The 21,382-nt window shown below is 31.5% G+C and overlaps 1 protein-coding gene and 1 long non-coding RNA gene across 2 annotated transcripts in view; one reads left to right on the top strand and one right to left on the bottom strand.

Annotated features, from left to right (window-relative positions):
* Positions 1 to 16,676, top strand: part of LOC143202315 (uncharacterized) — a 38,191-nt gene extending 21,515 nt beyond the window's left edge. The window contains exons 7-18 of the mRNA XM_076413768.1: positions 852 to 1,163; positions 1,217 to 1,537; positions 4,492 to 4,821; positions 6,276 to 6,578; positions 6,632 to 6,961; positions 7,016 to 7,156; positions 10,965 to 11,138; positions 12,207 to 12,558; positions 12,618 to 12,713; positions 12,772 to 12,813; positions 12,872 to 13,063; positions 16,180 to 16,676. Of these exons, the coding sequence (XP_076269883.1) occupies positions 852 to 1,163; positions 1,217 to 1,537; positions 4,492 to 4,821; positions 6,276 to 6,578; positions 6,632 to 6,961; positions 7,016 to 7,156; positions 10,965 to 11,138; positions 12,207 to 12,558; positions 12,618 to 12,713; positions 12,772 to 12,813; positions 12,872 to 13,063; positions 16,180 to 16,507 (2,921 nt within the window). The 3' untranslated portion in view covers positions 16,508 to 16,676. The remainder of the gene's footprint in view (positions 1 to 851; positions 1,164 to 1,216; positions 1,538 to 4,491; positions 4,822 to 6,275; positions 6,579 to 6,631; positions 6,962 to 7,015; positions 7,157 to 10,964; positions 11,139 to 12,206; positions 12,559 to 12,617; positions 12,714 to 12,771; positions 12,814 to 12,871; positions 13,064 to 16,179) is intronic.
* Positions 16,677 to 19,991: 3,315 nt separating this feature from the next.
* LOC143203269 (uncharacterized) lies at positions 19,992 to 20,631 on the bottom strand. The gene is made up of 3 exons (XR_013007299.1): positions 20,511 to 20,631; positions 20,229 to 20,357; positions 19,992 to 20,169 (listed from the first exon to the last, which is right to left on the bottom strand). It is a non-coding gene; the product is annotated as an uncharacterized LOC143203269 (long non-coding RNA).
* Positions 20,632 to 21,382: the final 751 nt, after the last annotated feature.

The raw sequence follows: 21,382 nt of genomic DNA, 5'->3' as shown, positions 1-21,382 counted from the left end.
AGATCCTGGCACTTCTGGTTATTGGATCTTTTTTAATAATTCCTTAAACATTTTCACCAATCAAAGATATAAATGAATCTATGGAAGAGTATTTTACCTAAATTACTACTTTAGGAGTGTATCAACTTTACTAGAAGAAGGCCTTTGACCTTGCGATTATTGAAAAATAAAACTTATTGAACAAAGATGTATATATCTGGACTATGAATTCAAAGAAAAAGGCGACTGAAGGTCATCGAACGCTGTGTGAAGCTTATGGCAATCATACTTCATTAATTTCAACATGTGAATATTGGTTTCGATGTCTTAAAAGTAGTGATTTTGATACCGAAGAGCAGAAAGAGCTTTTTGGACGGCCAATACATTAAAGACGAGGATTTAAAAGCTCTATGAAACTGTCAATGGACTACTTGGATCACTATCGACTACAAGCAACGTGTTTAAGCTGAGCACTACATAAAATATTTCCGGAATATGAGCAAAAACACAACAATGTTCATCTTCACTAATACAATGTTCGACCACATATTGCAAAACCGGTGAAGACATACTTACAAACATTAAAATGTTAAGTGCTACTCCACCCGCCGTATTCTCAATACCTTGTCCTGATTATTACTTGGTCCGATATATGGGTCGTGACCTGTCTGAGTGGCGCTTCACTTCTTATGAAGATACGAACAAATGGGTCAGATAATGGTGAATGCGCCATTATACATCAGAAAATCTGAGATTAATTTGTTCGACATTGTTTTGTTTAAGTTTAATATATAAGAAGTGCTCTTATAAGTTATCAAATATATTTTGTTAGGTAAATTTCAGTAATATATTAAGTGTATAAAATTTTGCAGAATTCGAGAATTATTTCAAAATTGAATTTACATCAGACAAATGGACCGCCACTGTTCAAGAAAATTTACCAGAATCTACGATTTATTCCAAATCATCACTGTTAATTACTCTGACGGCTGTAAGGACGGATGGAACTGGAGAAGCAAAAGCACTTTTAATTTTAACACTTCCGTCACTAAATCTCCTATTCAGCAAAGACTCTTATTCATCGATATATGATCAATCGGAGAGTGGTACTGACACCATCACTATCGAGGAAAATATAACTGTAGAAGGATCTGCTCTATCTTCTGTGGTACTTACATTTCCAGGTATGCTTATTTAAGTATTTCCGACTATTACTCCATAATTATTGCTGTTTTAGGTTATGAAGAATATTTTCAAGGATCTTGCGACTCTACGACGGGAGTTTGTAGCATCAGCCTGAAACAAAATCTAAATTCAACTATTTTGAGCTCCAAAACCGAGATTTTGATTACTATTATTGCTACGTCAGGAACTGTTAGTGCAAGAACTGTTATCTTAGTCAAACTACCGCAGGCTTCTAGTACTTTTGCTTTTGATAAAACCTTTTATTCGGCTGAATATTTTATTGAAACTACTGAGGATGGAACAGCTTCTGTACAGTTAAATGATCCAATTGCCTTTACTGATGCTAATCCCGCTGATATTAATATTAAAGCAGGTTAGTTCTGTTTGAAATAAATATAGACCTTAGCTAATTCGAGAAAACCAAAAATATCTCAATACTGACCACTTAGAACACTTTTAAAATGTTACAATTTTTTAATATTTTCAAGTTATAGTATTTGATCGCTACCTGCCTGTTGTTTTTTTATAGAAGTTTTTTGGTTTTTATCTACTGCTAGTGATATATCATCTGCGAATGTGGCTGACCTTGTTTAGTTCTATTCGCCATTATTTTGTACGGTCTATTTTTGTACTGTGAATTTTGTATACTCAATAGTTTTACTGTTAATAGTGAAGTTAATCATCTGCGAATCTGGCTAATTCCTTCCTGTTCAAGAATATCACTGGTTAGAACCGATAAACTGCCTTTCTCCAATGTGGAATGTTCATCCTCTTGTTTAGTTCTGAAAAGCCCGTTGGACATATGATGTTAATGTATTCACGCATTGCTTTGTAATAAATGGCCGATATCATTCTCAATATTCTCCTGTTTAATTATCTATAATATGTAAAAAATGAATAATTTCATAAAATTAATAAAATTCTAAACAAAGTTTTTAAGCAAGAAATAGTTCAGTAACATTTCAAATCATTAAATTGTTTACAAGCCTTTGGTATCATACTCACGCGCGCCTGTTTCCAATATCCATTTACATCTTTTAGTCTAAAGGTTGCATTAAGTCATAGGTTGCTAAGATTCACTATTTAGCTTCTCTAGAAAATTGTTTTAGCATTTCTACAGTTATAAGGACTGAATCATTTTGCTTTCCTGGGTAGGTGATCTCATTAGCTCTTTTTGTTAGATTTTCATATAAAGATAATATAATAAGCTGCCCTAGTTTTCATATTTTTGTCTATATTCTAACTGCTGTTCACTCAATCTACGCTTCCTATAAATAAAATTCTAACATTTTTTCCGGATGTATGCTATATTATGCTTTGGACCCTGTTACTTCAAGGAGAAATTTTCTGTGATTTAATTGATTAATCAAAATTAGATTATTGTAGATTACCACGATGTTATGTATTTTGTTAACCGACATCGAAAATGGAGGAGATTCTATGTTCGACTGCATATTTTTAACGTATGTTCGCTGTTTTCTCGATTGGAACCAAGGCAGGATCTGATGGGAAAAGGGGCAGAAATCGAGGAAAACGCTCACATATCAAAAGCGTACAATGTTTTCACATATTTTTTATCTATAATATTCAGATATTTGTATATAATGCTATTACTGACCTGATGTGACAACCAATCGAAAGTTGTTCAGTACAAATCCATTCAGTTTGCTTTTTAAACACTAACTAGAGCATATAAGAAATATTACAGAAAACTGCTTCTGAGGTGTAATGGTTAATGCGTCTAACTCCCAAATGGAGGTAGCGGGTTCGATTCCCATTGCGGAGAATAACTTTTTGTTGTTCTAGTTTATATAAAACATTTGTCAAATCACCTACGCTAGGTAGCGGACACCGAGGCCAGAAACGTTCCTCATTTACAATCATTGCTTCTTTATTTTTATTTCTCCTCATGGGGGCTGCACTTGTGTATTGAGTAAATATCTAGCACTAAAAAGAGAAAAATAAAATATTTTAACAACAAAACGGAACCGTCTTCAATCACTCAAAATTAAAAATAATTAAAATTTTATTTTTGGCATAGAGAAAACATTTTAAAATATAATACATACATAAGAATCGTTGTAACAACTAAATAGAAATAAACAGAAACCTTCTTTAACCTATCTGCTTCACGTATTTTATATTCTACTATATACAGACAATTTAGCTTAATACCTACCTAAACCTATTTATCTATTTACAATACAAGGTGATCACTTTGAAGTCGGTGCCGAGCCCAAACAATGCAAAAATAATAATATGATTTGGTGGCAAATACAAAAAATTGTAAATTATTGCTCGGCGCCAACTTCAAACTTATCAGTTAGTAGTAGTTAGAAAACAATATTGTAAATAGATAAATAGTTTTAATTTAGGTATTAAGCTAAATATTTATGTACGTGTTATATTTTAAAATATTTTTCTTTGTGCTAAAAATCTATTTTTTTTTCATATTCAGTATGAGCAGGCTTCAAATGTTATTGCTGAATGAACTATTATATGTGAGTTTGATATACTAGCTTGCGCATATACATTATTTATTATTACGGTAGCCATTACATATTTTAGTTGTGTTTTATTTGTATTTATATTGTATAATATTTTGTATCACTATCTGTTGTTAATGTAGTTCTTTTGCAGTTACACATCTTTCGTAACATAGGAATGTTAGTTAACAGAAAATAAATGAAAAGGGCAACACAATTTTACGCTGAATTTTATGCTAATGTTTGTTTGCTGTAACAAAAATAGTGGAAGGAAACATTCGAATGTCATAGGAATTCAAATGTAAAATTGCTTCTTTACAAAACATATTTTTTATGTGTTTTTTAAGACGATATTGCATATTTTAACAGTAAATATTCCTAAAAAATCTCACAGATTAGACTCATAATATTATAATATACGAAGTTCGCTTCTATATTCAGTTAGACATATTCTATAGTTTTTTATAACTATGAGTTGTATTGCTTCCATGTTGCTGTAATTGAGTAGCCTTATTTAATATTTTAATGCCAAATATTGGATAACTTAACCGTAAATTTATTTGGTTTCGAGGTAACAGTAGAATACTTGTTGGTTACGTGGCGATAAACGCCAAAGAACTTTTTTTGCAGCGTTGGATTACTAATCGATTTGATGTTTTAGTGCAACCCCCTATAAGGCTAAATAATAAATCCAAATAGGCTTTATAATTCAATGAAAATTAACAAAAAATGTAGCATGTTAATTAAATGTAGATTATAAATGATAATATGTATTAGTAAATGATAGAATTAATTTTTCAGATTTAGTGTTTAATTATTACTATTATATTATTCATTTCAGAATGCTCGCTAGCTGAGAATAGCTTTTTATTCTCATATGATGAAAGCACTCAAACATGGAATATTTTGGTTGAAGAAAAGTTAACTACCGATGTGCTGAGCAATAACACAAATTTGGTGATTGAGTTAATAGCCCAAAATGGCGATTCTAGTGACTACAGTAAATCCGTTCTCATTCTAAAGTTGCCTGATAAGATTAGTGTGGCTTTTCGTAGTCCTCATTACAAAGCTGAATATATCATTGACGAAAATGGCAATGGCAACATAGTGATTACTGACGATTCAGACATTCAAGTAACGGATGATGAAAATATTGATATAGTTTTACTGTGTAAGTATAAAAAATAAGATTGTTATGCATGTGAGAAATTCTGCCGCATTTACGCAATATAACAATGAAGGAATGATCAGATATATAATTTACTAAAAAATGATAACGTAAAATTACATTGTTTTACATATAATTTAAATCTTGCCTAAAATTTGGTACAACCTTACAGGTTAATTGAAAAGTTCCCTGCGTGACACATAGATTGTGCTACTAGAATTAAATCCATATGTTTTTTAATGAGCCTTAACCCCCAAAAAATACGTGTACAGCATTTTGAGTGAAACAACTTTTGTTATTGTGAAAAAATGGATAAGAATTTCGCGTGTGTAAATATTGTTTATTGAGAGGAAAAACACAGTTGATGGAAAAATTTGGCTTAATGCCGAGTTTCCGGAAGCTGCCCCAGAAAAATCAACCTTCAAGGATTAGTATGCTAAGTTTAGACGTGGTGAAATGAGCACCGAAGACGGTGAATGCAGTGGAAGCCCAAAAGAGGTTGTTACCGACGAAATATCAAAAAAACTCCACAAAATCATTTTGAATGACCGTAAATTGAAATTAAATGAAATACCAGACACTCGAAAGATATCAACCGAATGTGTACATCATATCATTCACGAATATTTGGGTATGAGAAAGCTCTGCGCAATGTGGGTGCTGCGCGAGCTCACTTTTGACCAAAAACAATGACGAGTTAATAATTCGGTGCAGTATTTGAAGATGATCAAGCGTAATAAAGCCAAATTTTACGTCGATATACGACAATAGATGAAACATGGCTCCATAATTTCACTCGGAAGTCCTATCGACAGTCATCCAAGTGGACTGCACACGATGAATCCGCTCCAAAGCGAGGGAAAACGCACCAGTGGACTGGCAAGGTTATGGCGTCTGTATTTTGGGATACGAATGGAATAATTTTCATTGACAACCTTGAACAAAGAAGGACCATCAACAACGACTATTATATAGCATTATTGGACTATTGGAAGTACGAAATCGCCGAAAAACGACCGCATTTGACGAAAAAGAAAGTGCTGCTTCACCAAGACAATGCACCGTGTCACAAGTCAGTGAAAACAATGGCAAAAATCCATGAATTGGAGTTCGATTTGCTTCCTCATCCACAGTATACTCCTGATCTGGCCCCCAGCGACTATTTCCTGTTCTCGGATCTCAAAATAATACTCGCTGGGAAGAAATTTTCCTCGAATGAAGAGGTGATCGTCGAAACTGAGGTCTATTTTGAAGCAAGGGACAAATCGTACTACAAAAATTGTATCGAAAATTTGGAGGGTCGCTAAAATCAATGTATCACCCTTGAAGGGAATTATGTTTAATAAAAAAAAATTCCAAAAAATGAGTGTTACTATGGTAGACCGGGGACATTTCAATTGACCTGTTATATTTAAAATATATGCAATACACACCACTTATAGATATATTTTTTATAGCTTATTCAGAAAATTTTAATATAAAATACGACAAGAGCACATCCAAGTTCATTACAGACATTCTTACGCCACTGAATAACAGCATCCTGACTGCTAACTCCGAACTACAAGTGCCGATGGTTATATCTAAAGCGGGTGTGAAATATGGAGATTCCGTCTTGACACTAAAACTTCCAGGTCTCAGTTTTAAGGAAAATTTTTACATAGGCTACTATTCTGAGACGGATGATGAATCTAAAATTGAAATAGATTCAATGGAAATTAGCCGAGCTGACACTTCACTTGTAGATATCAGTTTATCAGGTACTAACATCTTTATATATCTAAGAAACAAGATAATAACATTACATTTTCAGACTATGGTGAATATTTTGAAACTACTTTAGATGAAAGTGCATCAGTCTGGAGTGTGAAAAGTACCAAAATGTTAACAAGTGAAATTAAAGAAAAAAACGAAAATCTACCAATCACTATAACTGCCAAGAGAAAATCGGACGAAACTGTGTTAGCAACTTCTAGTATCATCATAAATCTGCCGGTAAAGGATGGAACAGATGCAGGTCCATCATTTTTAAAATTCAGCTATTCCGGATTTTACGAATATTTTAGTAACGGCACTGCAGTTGTTACCATGTCTGATGATATAAAGGTCAAAAAAGCAGATAGTGTTACTGTTTATATTGAAAGTAAGTTTATAGACAATTTAAAATTTATTCAATAATTGATGAATGAAATTATAGATTCAACGGATTATAGGAAATATTTCGAAATAAACCAAATCGATAACAATTTATTCGGAATAAAAGTAGAGCAGATTCTACCCGATGAAGTACTTAACTCAGAAACAAGTCTTGTTTTTACACTAATAGCTAAAGCAGATGGTACGTATTATAATTAACGTATAAATTCGTAATTGTATGTACATCTTATGGATTACATTGCATAAGTACTATGTAGTTCAGTAGGAATTAGATAACGAATATTAGATGCATGACATTTAATATTCTGATCGTTTTAAGGAGATTTTTTCCACTTTAGAAAAGCTTTTATTTATAAATTATTTTCTATCACCTTCTATAACATTTTCCCATTTTTATTTGCAAAATGGTGAGATAAGATTCATGTCTTCAGCATTTCAAAACTGTCTGCTGGCACAGATCATCTTGCATCGATCAAAGCAAGTAGTAATCAGAAGGTTCTATGTCTATTAAGTATGCTGGGTGCGACAGAACATCTAATTCGAGCATCAATTTCAAAATTCTTGCGCCTCTTACTCGCTATTGTTGATTTTTTTGCGATAATACAGTGTTCAAGACTAGATCATCTATTTTATTATTTTTGAATATTCCGCTTCGTTAGTTACGTGGATGATTTTTGTGGACTAAGCCATAACTTTTTGAGATTGAGATTATCTTAGTAGATCCATTTTTTATCGCCAGTCACAATACATTACGGAACACTTATTTTTGTCTGGATATTAGCGTGAGGAACATTGTTCGTAATTTTGGAGTTTCACATAGCACGTAAACGTCTGGAAACAGTTGATTCATTAACTGCGTGGTTGTCTGATAGTTCTGCAAGCTGTCCTCTTTGAGCTTCAAGTCAAGTGATATCAAAATCACCATTTTAAATCGTTAAAAACAAAAACAACAATAAGAATATAATTTTTTTATTATTTAATTAATATATTGTTACAAGTCGTTTCCGTCCAACCTACACTTTGTCTTTATGATAACTTAAATCTAGGTATATAACTAGGAGGACCCATCGGCCCTAACTCACTCTCTGGTGAAATAATGATTATAAATATCACTGCTAAACTTTTTAATATCTGTACCTCACTACACACTACACAAGATCAGATGGTATGATTATTTTGATTCTTTTAGAGAATGGAGTCCTTCCTCATGCCCCCTTACAATTCTCTTGATTTCTTGACTGACTGCGGGTATGTAAAGGTCTCGATGTAGGAAATCAGGCCTATAGTATTTGGATGCACCCAGCATACCTCTCAGGACTTTGTTCTGAAAAATTTGTGTTTGATTTATGTTACTCTTTGCAGAACTTTCCCATAATTGAACTCCATATGTCCATATAGGTTTTAGTATTTGCTTATATAATAGCAATTTATTATGCACTGACAATCTTCCAATTAGCCAGTACATTTTCCTATATTTCAATTCCGGGTCTGTTTATAGGTGAACTGCATATATACAGATTTACTTTCATGAATTATTATTTTCCAAGCTTGTGTCCAATTATTTATATTGTCACTTGCCTGTTATAATTTTCGTAAGGCTTCTTCACTATTGTCTCCGACAGATAAAATCGCAGTATCATCAGCAAATGTAGCCATCGTGATATTTTCCATTTGTGGTATATCACAAGTGTAAAGTTCATAAAGCATTGGTCCCAGTACACTTCCTTGTGGTCCATCTGCTTTAGCTTCTTTTATTGTAGAGTAAGCTTCTTCTTGTATGACTCTAAACATTCTGGTTGTAATGTATGATTTTAATAGTTCAGTGTGTTGTTTTGGTAGCATTTTCTGCAGTTTATGAACTAGGCCTTCATGACAAACCTTATCGAAGGCTTGTGCTACATCTAAAAATATAGCTGAGCATACCTACTTTTTAGGCTTTTTCAATAGCATCTGTTATTCTGTGGCCAATAGGAATATGATGAAGAAGCATTATTATATTATAAAAGTGTTTCTGCAGTAGATATCTTCAAATCAAGCAACAAAAATAATGAATGCCTAAAATATATTGTTGAACGTTCCATGATTATTTTTACTAATAAAAGCGCATGCAAACCTCTAAAAGACTTACATAAAACTGGCACAATACAGTCGAATTCAGAATAGTCCTCACAGAAGGATGAAAAAAAATTACATCAAAATTGTTTTAAGATTTTCATTTGTCATATACTGAATTTGTTTGCAATGATTTATATAAGCCTTGATTACCGTTATCTACTGATATTCTCTATTTACTAATGAGTTTGAATTTCAGTTATTGGTTCCAATTTGTCCTTTTTTTAGAAGTTGCCAAAAACAGGATATTAGGGGGGATCTTATTATATTTATAAAGTAACTTTGGTGTTTCTTAATATAGTTTTTCCGACCTTCCTATAATTTGTGGATCCAAATTTTTCCCATCATGGTTTTCTCAAAAAATACCTGATCATAATTAATAATAAATTCGTTGGGTTCATTAACCGTGAATATTACTTTTCTGTAACACCGTATTTTCTTTCAACACTTAATTTTAGGGATAAGAGTTAGAACTGTTTACTTATTCACTGAATGTTGACAATATTATGTTTTTTGTATTTTGTAGAATAAAACCAAGCTATAACTTCCGTTAACGCTCCCTTACTGTAACCAATTTACAGGTTGAAAAAGTTAAGGCTAAAAAAATTCACATACCAGATTCAGTTCAATCGTTATCTGAGATGGGCAGCAATCCAATTTGAAAGGTTATGACGCTTCTGTGAAGATCAAGCAAATTACCAGTCTCAATTAATATCCTATGTAGATCACATGTATGTTTTTGTTTGCTCAACGGACTAAGATCAAACCATTTTGTAACTGTATAATTAAATGTTTTGGATGATTCTAGTGTACCATCGAGTTTCAGAAACAACTAAATGTAAAAACAATCAGCGAAAATTCATAAAAGGAACTTCTAACATCAATAATTGTTTACTTCGATCCATTCTTAAGGTCATATTGTACAACTTGTATTTGGCATATCAAATGGTAGCTAATAAAGGTCTTCATATTTAGTTATCTTGATGGGATATTAATAAACATCATTCACCTATTCTTTGGATTCTCTACAACAACGCTCACAAAAAGTGCAAATTTATGAAAATAATAATTAACCAGGTTCACAAGATGATCCGCCAGTTTGCCATTGAAGATCTTTAAAATGGGATGGTTTCTACCCAAATGGTATTTGGGGTATCTTTCTATGAAATGGTTTCCTAGTTTTGATTACTGCAGATTCCAATAGTTTACGGTTAAGATTTTGAGCTACTGCTAGACTTTGTCACGTTCACCCTGAACTGCAAGCTTCTGTTCAAATTCCAGCAAATTATGTTAACTCATAGCAACTTCAGTGCGGTTTTGGTGGCCTTGCACCTTGAACTGTGATGCATGTGCCGTTAATCCACGGAGCAGTGGTGGTTTTCAAAGCTTGAAAGTTTCTTATCTGGAACAATTTATGGCTAGAGGTCGTTGAACATCTTCAATCCACCTTTTGTGACCTTACATCTTCAACTACGATAATTTTGTCCGAACTCTACTTAACTACACCAAGAAATGCTTCGAATAACTGAGGAGAAATTTCCAATCCAACGCCAATCTGTCTTATTTTCTTGACAATTACTTTTATTCCGGTTAACTGAACGAATTCAAAAGAGAAACTCCTAAAGTTCTCCCCGGAATCCCACCGACTTAAAAATCATTTCATTTAACGGAAAGAAGAGGCGATGCTGTTGTATAAAGCGACACACATATGTGTAAAAGTAGGTAGAAATAATTTCGAGGTGTATTAACACCATTATTAATAGATCGTCCCCTCAGATCAATTTGCAGTCTGTAGCCAATACAATACTATTATAATATATGTTAACATATATAAATATTTCATGAAACGTGTATTATATATCAAATCTCTTTCACAGATTCTAAAGGATATGCCACCTTAGTTATAACTCTGCCAAAAGCTACCAAAGAACCATCAGTTAAATTCGACAGTGTCCTTTATACAGCCAAATATGAGAACGGAGCAACATCTGTTAATATTAATATGGACACGTCAGTAGATGATAATAACATTGCCGTTAATATCACCGATGGTAAATATTACATGACGTTCAAACATAAGTTTCTGGATCTAGGTTTATATCACATCTATATGTTAGTTATAATAATTAATATTAATAATTTTTCATAGAAATGACTATGCGGAATTGAATCAATTTTTGATTTTGGCATCTGATATAAAATGATTATATATATGGAAGTTTTCAATGAGTTCCCTCTGTACTCCAGCAATATATACAGGGAACTTTACTCTACAGTAATTTATTCAAAAAAGTCTACAAACAATGCATACATAATTTATATCAATATTTATATCTTATAAATTTTCTGCGAGAATAACAATACCCACTTCTTCGATTGTAACTCACCGGCAAGGGTGTTGTCTAGTATGATGACGATATTATGGCTGTCTGATGGCATCCGATCTAAAGCAATTTCGAATATCTTGACAAAATCTTTTTTTTAACTAAAAACAAAAACATTTCTCTAAATAAGCGATAAATTTGTCCTTGCGTCTACAATTATTTAAGACTTTGTTAATTTATTTTTGATACAAATTTAACATTACCAAAAACTTTTAAGGTAAAATACCTTGAAAATCGACATAAAATTGTCCCGCACAATATAATATATTTGTTAATTTATTATTGTATATGTTATATTAATATTATATTCGCATAACAAATTATTTTCCAATTATATCAAGGTTTCCATTCATTTAGAGTTGATAGTCATAATCGAATATTGTTGTTTGGCTAAAATGTATGTAAATAATTACTGAAATAACTGAAGAATTGTGTTTAGATAAAACATTTTGTACACCTATGTAGTGAGCATGAAATGTTTTATACTCTCGTGTCATTAATATTGATTCATTTAACCTGTCCACTTTTGAGCCAGTTAGTACTCTTAAAACAAGTTTCTAGTTACTCTATCGGAATATGATATTACCAAGAAACCTTTGAAGACAATCATAATGATTTAACAGACACTTTGAACATTAAAGCTTCAACTTTATCAGCTCAATATCATAATAACAATTTGAGTGAACGTTAAAATCATCTGTCATGCATAACATCATCAATAATTTATTTTTGTAGATGATAGCCTTTCGAAATATTTTACTAATAGTTATGCTAATGGCAAATTGAAAATAGACGCTGCCGATCTTCCTAATGAGGTATTGAAGAAATACTCAGTTATAACATTAACAATCATTGTTAGTGATAAATCGACAAATGACGAAACTAGCGCTGTGCTATGCGTAACGATACTTGATCAATGTGATGGTGATGATTGTAATGATGACAGCAATGATGATGATGATGACCACACAGACAAACAAAACTCTTCTGGCATGAATAAAGGCCTACTGGTTGCCGTCATAATTTTAGCCTGTTTCTTAGTAAGTTTTATTGCTCTTGTAGTATTTTACTGGTATTTCAAGATCAGGTAATAATAACATGATACTATATATAGTTTATATAACAATTAAATTTAATCGGTTCAAGATCCAGTAAATATGCCACACTAGAAGAAGACGTAGAAGTTCGTGACACCAAAGAAGTGAAATTTACTAGAAAGGAACCAAAGAAACGACCAGAATCGTAATACTACATGAAATATCGTTTAAAAATTATTTTATTTTATTTTATTTCTTTATAGAACTAGTAGCGCATCTCTCCGAAGACCCACTGGTATTCCTACGTAAGACATCGTAAAATATCCTTTCAAATATATTTCACTTTATTTCGTTTCATTATAGAAATAGTAGCGCATCTCTTCGAAGACCCACCGGTATTCCTATTCAATCCATTCCAAAAATGGTTGAAGTAGAACCGAAGCAAACCGTAACATCAGTGGAAATGCCTAAGTCGGAAAAAGTAGTGGCTTTTAAAGATGACGTGGAGAATATCGATGGTGATATTGATGGTGACACTGAAGAAGCTTCTTCGAAGTAAAAGTTTTTGTATTTTTTTAAAATTTAATTTTGTACTTTAGGTGGTGTCTTAGATCGATATTAATTTGCTTCAACCAATTCATTTGCTTATTTATTAATACTTATGAAGGCACATATATTATATATCATCCAACGATAATCTGTAATCTTTCACTTTAAACATTTGCGCACTATTACATAAGTTTCCAGGGTTTGATCCTCTTTAGTCTGCGAATAGTGTGTTTTTCAATCAGTAGCTGCAGAATCTTTGAGTGTTTTTGGAGATGTAATCTGGGTTCATGTTTCATCGTGAGCCTTTTGGTTTCTCCATAAAATTCTTCATTGTATACATATCAAGGTGCGTTTATAGTATTATGATCTGAAATATTTTAATTTTTCCTATATTGCTTTCTTAAGCGCATCTACACAGTTGTGTGCCGTATATAGATATTGGTTTTAGTATTTTATTGTAAGTGATAATTTTATTATGTTTTCACATTTTGGACTTTTTCTGCGAAGCCAATGTAGCTATGTCTTATTCTATATTTTATTTTCAGCTCGGCTAATATCTGTTTCACATTGTCCTACGATCTTAATTTGATATGTAATATTATACCTAAATATTTTACAGGTATTTCACAATATAGCCATTTAAGCTCAATATGAGTGGGTTGTTTGGTCTTCTGTAACAATATTTAAAGAAACAGATTTGAGTTCTCTAGTTCTATATGCCATTTTTTGGTCCAGTATATTATTTTATTGTTAACCATCTGAAATATTTCTTTAGATTTTTTTTGCGTTTTTTTGCGGATATTCTTAGTTTTATCATAATTCCTTCAAGATTAGGTACATGAACGGCATAGAACTGATAGCGAATAGTTCCGAGGATGCTACCTTAGGGCACATCTGTATGTACTTTCTTCTATTCGGAATATTCCTCCTATTATTTAGATTTCGAGAGTCCATTGATTATGTTAATAAAGAATATTAATTTTTTTGCAACCCATTGCGGCAACCTTTGCGAGGGGCTTGTATTGCGTCGAAGAAAGCTGAAGAACGATTGGTTTTCTTCCAAGAACGTCAAATGTCCGTGATTTTAAGGAAAAGGATTATTGTAGAATATTTTTGTCTGAATTGAAATTGATAGCCACATTATTCTGTTTAATTATTTATCTCATTTTATTATAAATATTTTCTCAAAAAGCTTCGATACAATTTTTAATGAAAAGATAGGTATTGTATGTTAATACTGATGTTAATATTACAGTTACTTACTAAGCTTTGGTATCATAATCACCTCAGCTATTCTCCAGTATATTCCAGTACATATTTCAGTCTAAACACTGTTTTTAATAACAACCAATATGATAACTTTTAGAGCCAGCTAAAGCCCGTTTCTCTTGTAATCCCATTTGCTCTTATTTCTTTGCTTGGTTACTTTGGGATAACTGGTTCGGCAGCCTCGCAGTTTAAGCGTTAGATATTAATTTAGACCTAATTCATCTATCACTGGTTGGAAATATATACTTTAGCTAGATATTCAGCAAGAATCTCTGCTACTTATTTATTGTCCCTGCCTCATGGTCCATTGTAGCTTTTTACAGAGGGGATTGATGTTATAAGCATCTTGATCCTCCTGGTTGCTCTTCAGAATGAGTGATTAGACTTCTTATATGCTGATAGGTTTTATATGCAGATAAAAGATCATAAACTCTTTTTTCAACCTTTAAATTTCTTTTCTAAGTTTTTGACTTATTTTTAAGTATATCATAGGGTAAGTTTGGTAACACCTATTTCTGGCTTTTTTCAGTATTTTAGTATGTCATGTCCACTTTAAAATATTTCTATGTTTCTCTTTCTATAAACCATCTTATTCTCTATTGCTTTCAACCTTCTTATTCTCTCTGGTTTTTGCGGACTATTTTTTTCATTGACGTTATACTAGCCAATTTCGACTTCCAATCAATAATTTTATTCGTAAAGCTGGCTCTAGGATTTTGATTAAGGTTCAAAGTTAGGAGACTCTTCTCTTGCAATAAATATATCAGAGATTTTATCAAGGTCAATGGTGAGCTTATTTAGATGGTGGTGCTTGGGTAGTAATTCGAATTATTTCTCCTTGATCGATTTTTGGGTGTTTGCCTTCAGTTTTAGTTAGTCTAGATCCCCAGTATATTGCTCAGAACTGACGACTTCTCCAACAATTAATATTAGCTCCAAGTAGTTACTTATAGTTAAAAGTTATCATTTCTTGACCATCTATTAAGGGACAGTATTGATACATTCACAGTTTTGTTCACGTTTCTCCAACTACAACTGAATATATTCTTCGTCTAAACGTAATTATTCATAATCTTTTATTGTCTCCTTTATAAAACTTGCATTGTCTCTAGGCTTTTTATCCATACATATACTCTTTTTTTGTACCTTATTAGTTTAAATTTGTATATCAATAACAATATGTATCATGAATTTATAATCGGGCAAATTGCAAATATTATACAAAATTATCACAGAATGTTTTTTCTTCTGTCTTAACATTTAAATGGTGGAAATAGCTACAACTAATATCTTTCCCACTCAATCGTTTAGTCTTCAGATATTAGTCAGATACGTCTTTTTAAGACGTATAATGACATTATGCGTATTCAGAAATCTGAGTGCTTTCATGTTAACGTAATTCTGGCGTCTTTTTTGATAGGAATTGGTAAATCTTCTGGTAGCATCCGTGATCATCTCAATTTCTAAATCGCAATGGAGGTCACAAATGCATACATACCAAGGCGAATTTACAACACACTTTAGCATTTTATTTAGGAACCTTTGAATCGCTTGAGCCGTCCCACAATTGTATACTGTAGATATAAACACTGACCTTTGTATTTGCTTATATAAAATAAGCTTGTTTTAAATTGATAACTCGGAGCTTCGGTAAAATAAATAAATTTTCATACACTTGATATTGGGTTCGTCTTGATCCTTTTTTATATGTCTCTTGTATCTGTTCTCAGCATTCAGGTTGACACCAATATATTTTAGTGTGTTCGATCTGGAATTCGCATGCCGTTAGACACATTGCGTCTTAATCCTCTTTTCAGTGAAATGTATGAATATAATGTTAAATATGTCTTTAGTTTCAGTTTTACGAATGTGGCTGAAAGAAGACCGACCAAATTTGTCTTTGGCGATCCGCTGGAAGAAGGCGTTTTAGATGAACCACAAGTCACTTCTGCTCAACCGGAAGAAGAAAGAAAAAAATCGGTGGTATTTAGCGATAACATCGAACGCGTTCAACTTGATTCAGACGAAGATGATGAAGATGATAAGGAGGATGATGAAAGTGACAAGGAAACTAAAAAAGATGAACCGGAATACACTGTAACAAATCCTGTCAAAGACACGGATGATATTGACGACAAAACGACAGAAATGCCGAGTCAAATATTTAAGGAAATTTTCTAATAATATAGTATTTAATTTAGCATAGTAATTGTATAATAAATACTCTAATCTTACGTTACATATAAAAATTATTTTATTTTAATATATGGGTCTGATTTAAATTAATATAATTATTATATTGTTAAACGAATAAATTAAATATAGTTTTTATAACTAATTTAAACTTTAACATATACATTTTTATTTTCTCGGTTCGATATAAGGATACATTGAAACATTATACTTTTCGGAAAAAAAACTAATAGCGCGTCGAATGTAGCTCCTCTGTTAAAACAAGGATAGGTTATTGACACATAACGGTTAAATTTGTGGATATTTTATAACTTATTATAACCCTTGAATAAATAGCTTCAACAAGGCATATAAAAGTTTCATCGTTTAAAATACTATTAAGTTCTTGCATGTATTTTGATATTTTCTTCACTTTAAAGAGGCTTTTATAAAGAAAATTTGATACAAATATATATAAATGGACATATTATATATGCTCCGTCATATTTTTTTATATTTCTGGAAGCATAGCGATACCGTAGTGAAACAAAAAGTTTGATTGGGCAGCGATCGAATCATTTTCCCTTTTTTTTAGAATTTTCAAGTCATGTGTGAGCCAAGCCATGCGGTATACGATTGAATAAGTAAAAGTTAGAAAGAGCTATGTTTGGTTATTACGTATGTACCACAGAACTTCCCATTCGAACTGAAATAGGGAATACTTCATAACTGTGGCAACATGTAGTCCGAGATTTTATGACCGATCACAATATGTCACAGAAAACTCTTTTTTTGACTGGCAGCAACGAAACCTCCATGTTGAAACGGTTCGAAATAATATTTTCAGTTAATTTGTAATGTGGCAGTCACTTTCCCTCCTGCTGGATATTTCCCATAGAAATTAAACATTTGAAAATATAAGCTTTCTGAAATCACTTTGAACTATTTTGGATAGCTAGACATTTTTTCATCATAAACATAGTAATCGCCTACTTTTGAGTCATTAGAACCAAAATACTTGTTAGTTGGAATATGATAGAGCAGCACCACTATACATTGCTAAAAGTATTTGGTGAGATTCGTCAACAGATTTCATTAATTTTAACAACAAAAATATCAAAATCCAATTTTAAGTGTTAAACAATTAATAATAATAATAATAATAATATATATATATATATATATATATATATATATATATATATATATATATATATATATATATTATTAATATCAGTGAGAAAAATATGATCTGTAACAATAATTTGTCATAATCTGGGGCAAATATCAACTGTATAATCTAGCACAAGATGAAAATATGTGGGGAGAAAAGAACAAAAAGTGACAAAATTCGATAGTTTTGACATTTCTCTATATAAGAATGTAGTTTTAGAAGTGTGTAGGGAATTTTTCACTAATAGATATTTCCGATCAAACTATATGCAAGTATCTGAAACTTCGCCCGTTTGCTGGTGACTGCATTCCCGTTTATCTCAATTGTCTGCTTGATAGGAGCGATAACCTGCATGTTCCTTTTTTCCCACATATATTCATCTTGTTCTAGATTATACAGTTAATATTTGCCCCAGATTATGACAAATTATTTTTACAGATAATATTTTTCTCATTGAGTCATAAATATACTCCAATACATTTGATAAAACCCTAGTCACAGGAACGCCTGACATGCGCAGTAACGTTTTATTTTGTCACGTTGCCAGTTCTTATAAATTATGTGTATATTTCAAGAATATTAAACACATTGGTTATATTTATTCAAATTTTGATTGTTGATTTGTGGTTTATTGGAATAAACGTCATGTTCCATAATATATTAAAAGACCAAGAACTTTCTATAGAAATATTTAATTTAATTGTTTTTTATTATAGCAAAAAATATAAAATAATACGTACGGTAACAAATATTTATATGTATTTATGTATAAAAACTACAAAGTAACCAAACAAACTAAAATTAGTTTCTATATAAAATATATGTTCATAATAGGAGATAATAGTACTACTACATGCATGCATATAGCAAAACAACAATTTATATTTGAGAAAACGCAAAATATCGATATAAACAAGTGTTAAACAAACAAACCTATATGTTAAATTCGCTTATTCTGACATTCTCCAGATTTCTCCATTTAGTGTTGTTTAATTTTTATATAATATATAATATATTCAGACTGTGCTGCGACGCTACAACACTTCAGTTGTGCATTGTTGAAATTTTGTTCTTTTCGTTTGTAATTAATTTATTCCGAATATGCATCTCTTTAATACACATGTGCAAAGAATGCAATATTTGTAAATAAAACTATTGAGTTATTTCATGTTTTATTCGAACGACTGATGTATACTTAATAATATGGACCAATACCTCAACCAAAGTAGGCCCCACTAGGTTAAAACCTAAAAGTTAATAAATAAATAAGCAACAGTATTGCTGTTGTGCATTCACTTCCCTTAACTCCGATTAACGTGCAATGCACACAAGGAAAAAAGCGAAAGGCAAACATGGTAGATATACTGCCACCAAGAGTCGCCAGGATTCACTTTCGATAGGTTTGTGCATAACTACACATTAGTCACTTTGGTCAGATTTGCATCAGTTTCTGGATTATAAACTCGGGTTGGAAAAACGGCACAAAAGGCAATAAATTCAATTAAAAGTAAGTAGTGGCTCTGAGCAACATGTCTTCACAAATAAACTAATATTAAGTTCCAACATGCCTTATACTTGTGAAGATATTACATCTCGAAAATACAGAGGCGACGTCCAGTTCAAGCGCCTTCATTCTAAACTAGCTACACATATTTCACTGCCAGGCGTTGTTATTTAAAATATGGTTAGGAAGTGATTTTTAGTGTTAGGTTTAGTTTTATTATACAAAAGTTTGAAGGTAATATAATTATTTGTTATATAATAAAGAAAATTAACAGTAAACAATGCGAAAATAAGTATATAAGTTTATGCTTTAGTTAAATTGTATTCTAGTTTAGATAAAAGTTAATGGCTAGGCTACAAACGCTATTATGTTCACGTCATATTATAAAAAATATTCAAAGCAAAAGGGAAAATAAATGGATGAAGCTTTGAACTATCCTAAAAACAAATACCCTAAAAAACTAATATTAGGGGAACAGTTGGAAAACTATTAAAGTCATTAGATAATATAATTGATTTGAAAGTATGGAAAATTATTTTGGATATTAAACAAGCAAATGGGAATAACTATCAAAATAGAATAATTATCAAATCTCATGGAAAAACTCACAAAAGATAAGTACATATAGTCTATTCAAAGTTTTTTATAGTAATGCCTCGTGGATATTTGTGACGTCGAAATATTTCAATGTTGCCGAATTAACTCTGAGTTTTAGTTCAGTTTAGCTTTGACACAAGAAAATTCTAATCTAAATAAAATAATTGAACAAAAATTTTATCAAACACAATTTATTTTAACAATATAGTACGTCCAATACATATATTATCGAGGGACTTAAAACTACAATTAAGAACACAGGTATAATAGTTCGAAGGTTAGATTTGTTTTGTTTAGAACATTTTGGTTACATTGAACTTTTCCACACCATCCATGTGGTAGAGTTTTTAGGCGCATTTTTTTATATAGTGTGATTCTCCTGGAGGCCTAATCCACCTAATTAACAATTGTATATATGAGAAACCTACTTTACTTTCATTCAAGAGCATATTTACTTTTTACGTTTAGTAGTTCTTGTTTCCTTCGATGGTGTGTTTACTTGGTAAGTCATCTTGGTATACTACCTGTGTACACTATTCTTAATAAAATTAATCACCGAATTATGTCTAATGCATTTACCATATCTACAAAGCAGTTAAAATTCATTCTCACCTCATAGGTTCTAACCTAATGCTTATATTTGATTTTGAACAATTACAATCATATCTGTGCACACAAATCATTCACGCCCTGCAATACCATTTTCTATAGTTATATTCAATTAATTATGTGCATACCTTTAGTTGTTTCCACTCCCATCACTCTGTGTCAGGAGTTTCCAGCATTGAACATCATTATCATATATACTGAAAGTTTTCTTCAGTCACTTTCACTTTACGACTCAATGTCCAATTCAATCACTAAACTCAATCACTAAGTAAAATATGTTATCAGTATAAAACGATAAAAAATGTGTCAAAATAAATATTTTATTTATATTATATGTATGTATACCTTACATAGATAACATTTTGTTTGTTTACGCCATTTATTACAATTCAAGTTTTTATACAGTGTGTTATTTAAATTTTTCTGCACTATTTACCTGATCCGTTATTTTATAACCCGAAAGGAAAATCACAAAGCTTCAAATCTTATGTAATCAACTTATTTCATACTTTCTATTAAACTACATTCTATATTAACACTATCCTAAAAATGCATGAACATCTACTTTTTGTTAGTCTTTTGAAATATTTGCATAATATGAACGTTAAAAGTATAAAGTATACAAATATGACCATTTTTAATTCCTATCTTTACTATAATCTTCAAACAAACTCTGTTTTTATATTATTTAATATACATATCCCTGTGTTCCATAGCATTGTTATTAAGTTAAGTTATTAATTCATATTTTATAGACTTATTTTGGCGTTGTGTCTTTGCTAATTTTCTCTATTAAATAACAAATAATTATGTCACCTCAACAACATTTTGTTATTACAAAATTAACCTAAAAATTACTTCCCAACCGCAAAGCATTGAAATATACAATGGGAACTTGAATGGGCCATGTTCATAGAATAAAGAAATTTTAAGGCTCCTTTATTTTATGGCCCTGTTCTCAGTGTACTGCCACACTGCCAAAAGGCCGTCGATAAAAAGA

Source organism: Rhynchophorus ferrugineus, unplaced genomic scaffold, assembly GCF_030347505.1.
Source record: "Rhynchophorus ferrugineus isolate W39M unplaced genomic scaffold, kcgeb_rfMv2 rfM9, whole genome shotgun sequence".
Lineage (NCBI taxonomy): Eukaryota > Metazoa > Arthropoda > Insecta > Coleoptera > Curculionidae > Rhynchophorus > Rhynchophorus ferrugineus.
Note: the sequence above shows the minus strand (reverse complement) of the source record. Positions and strands in the feature narration are given on the sequence as shown.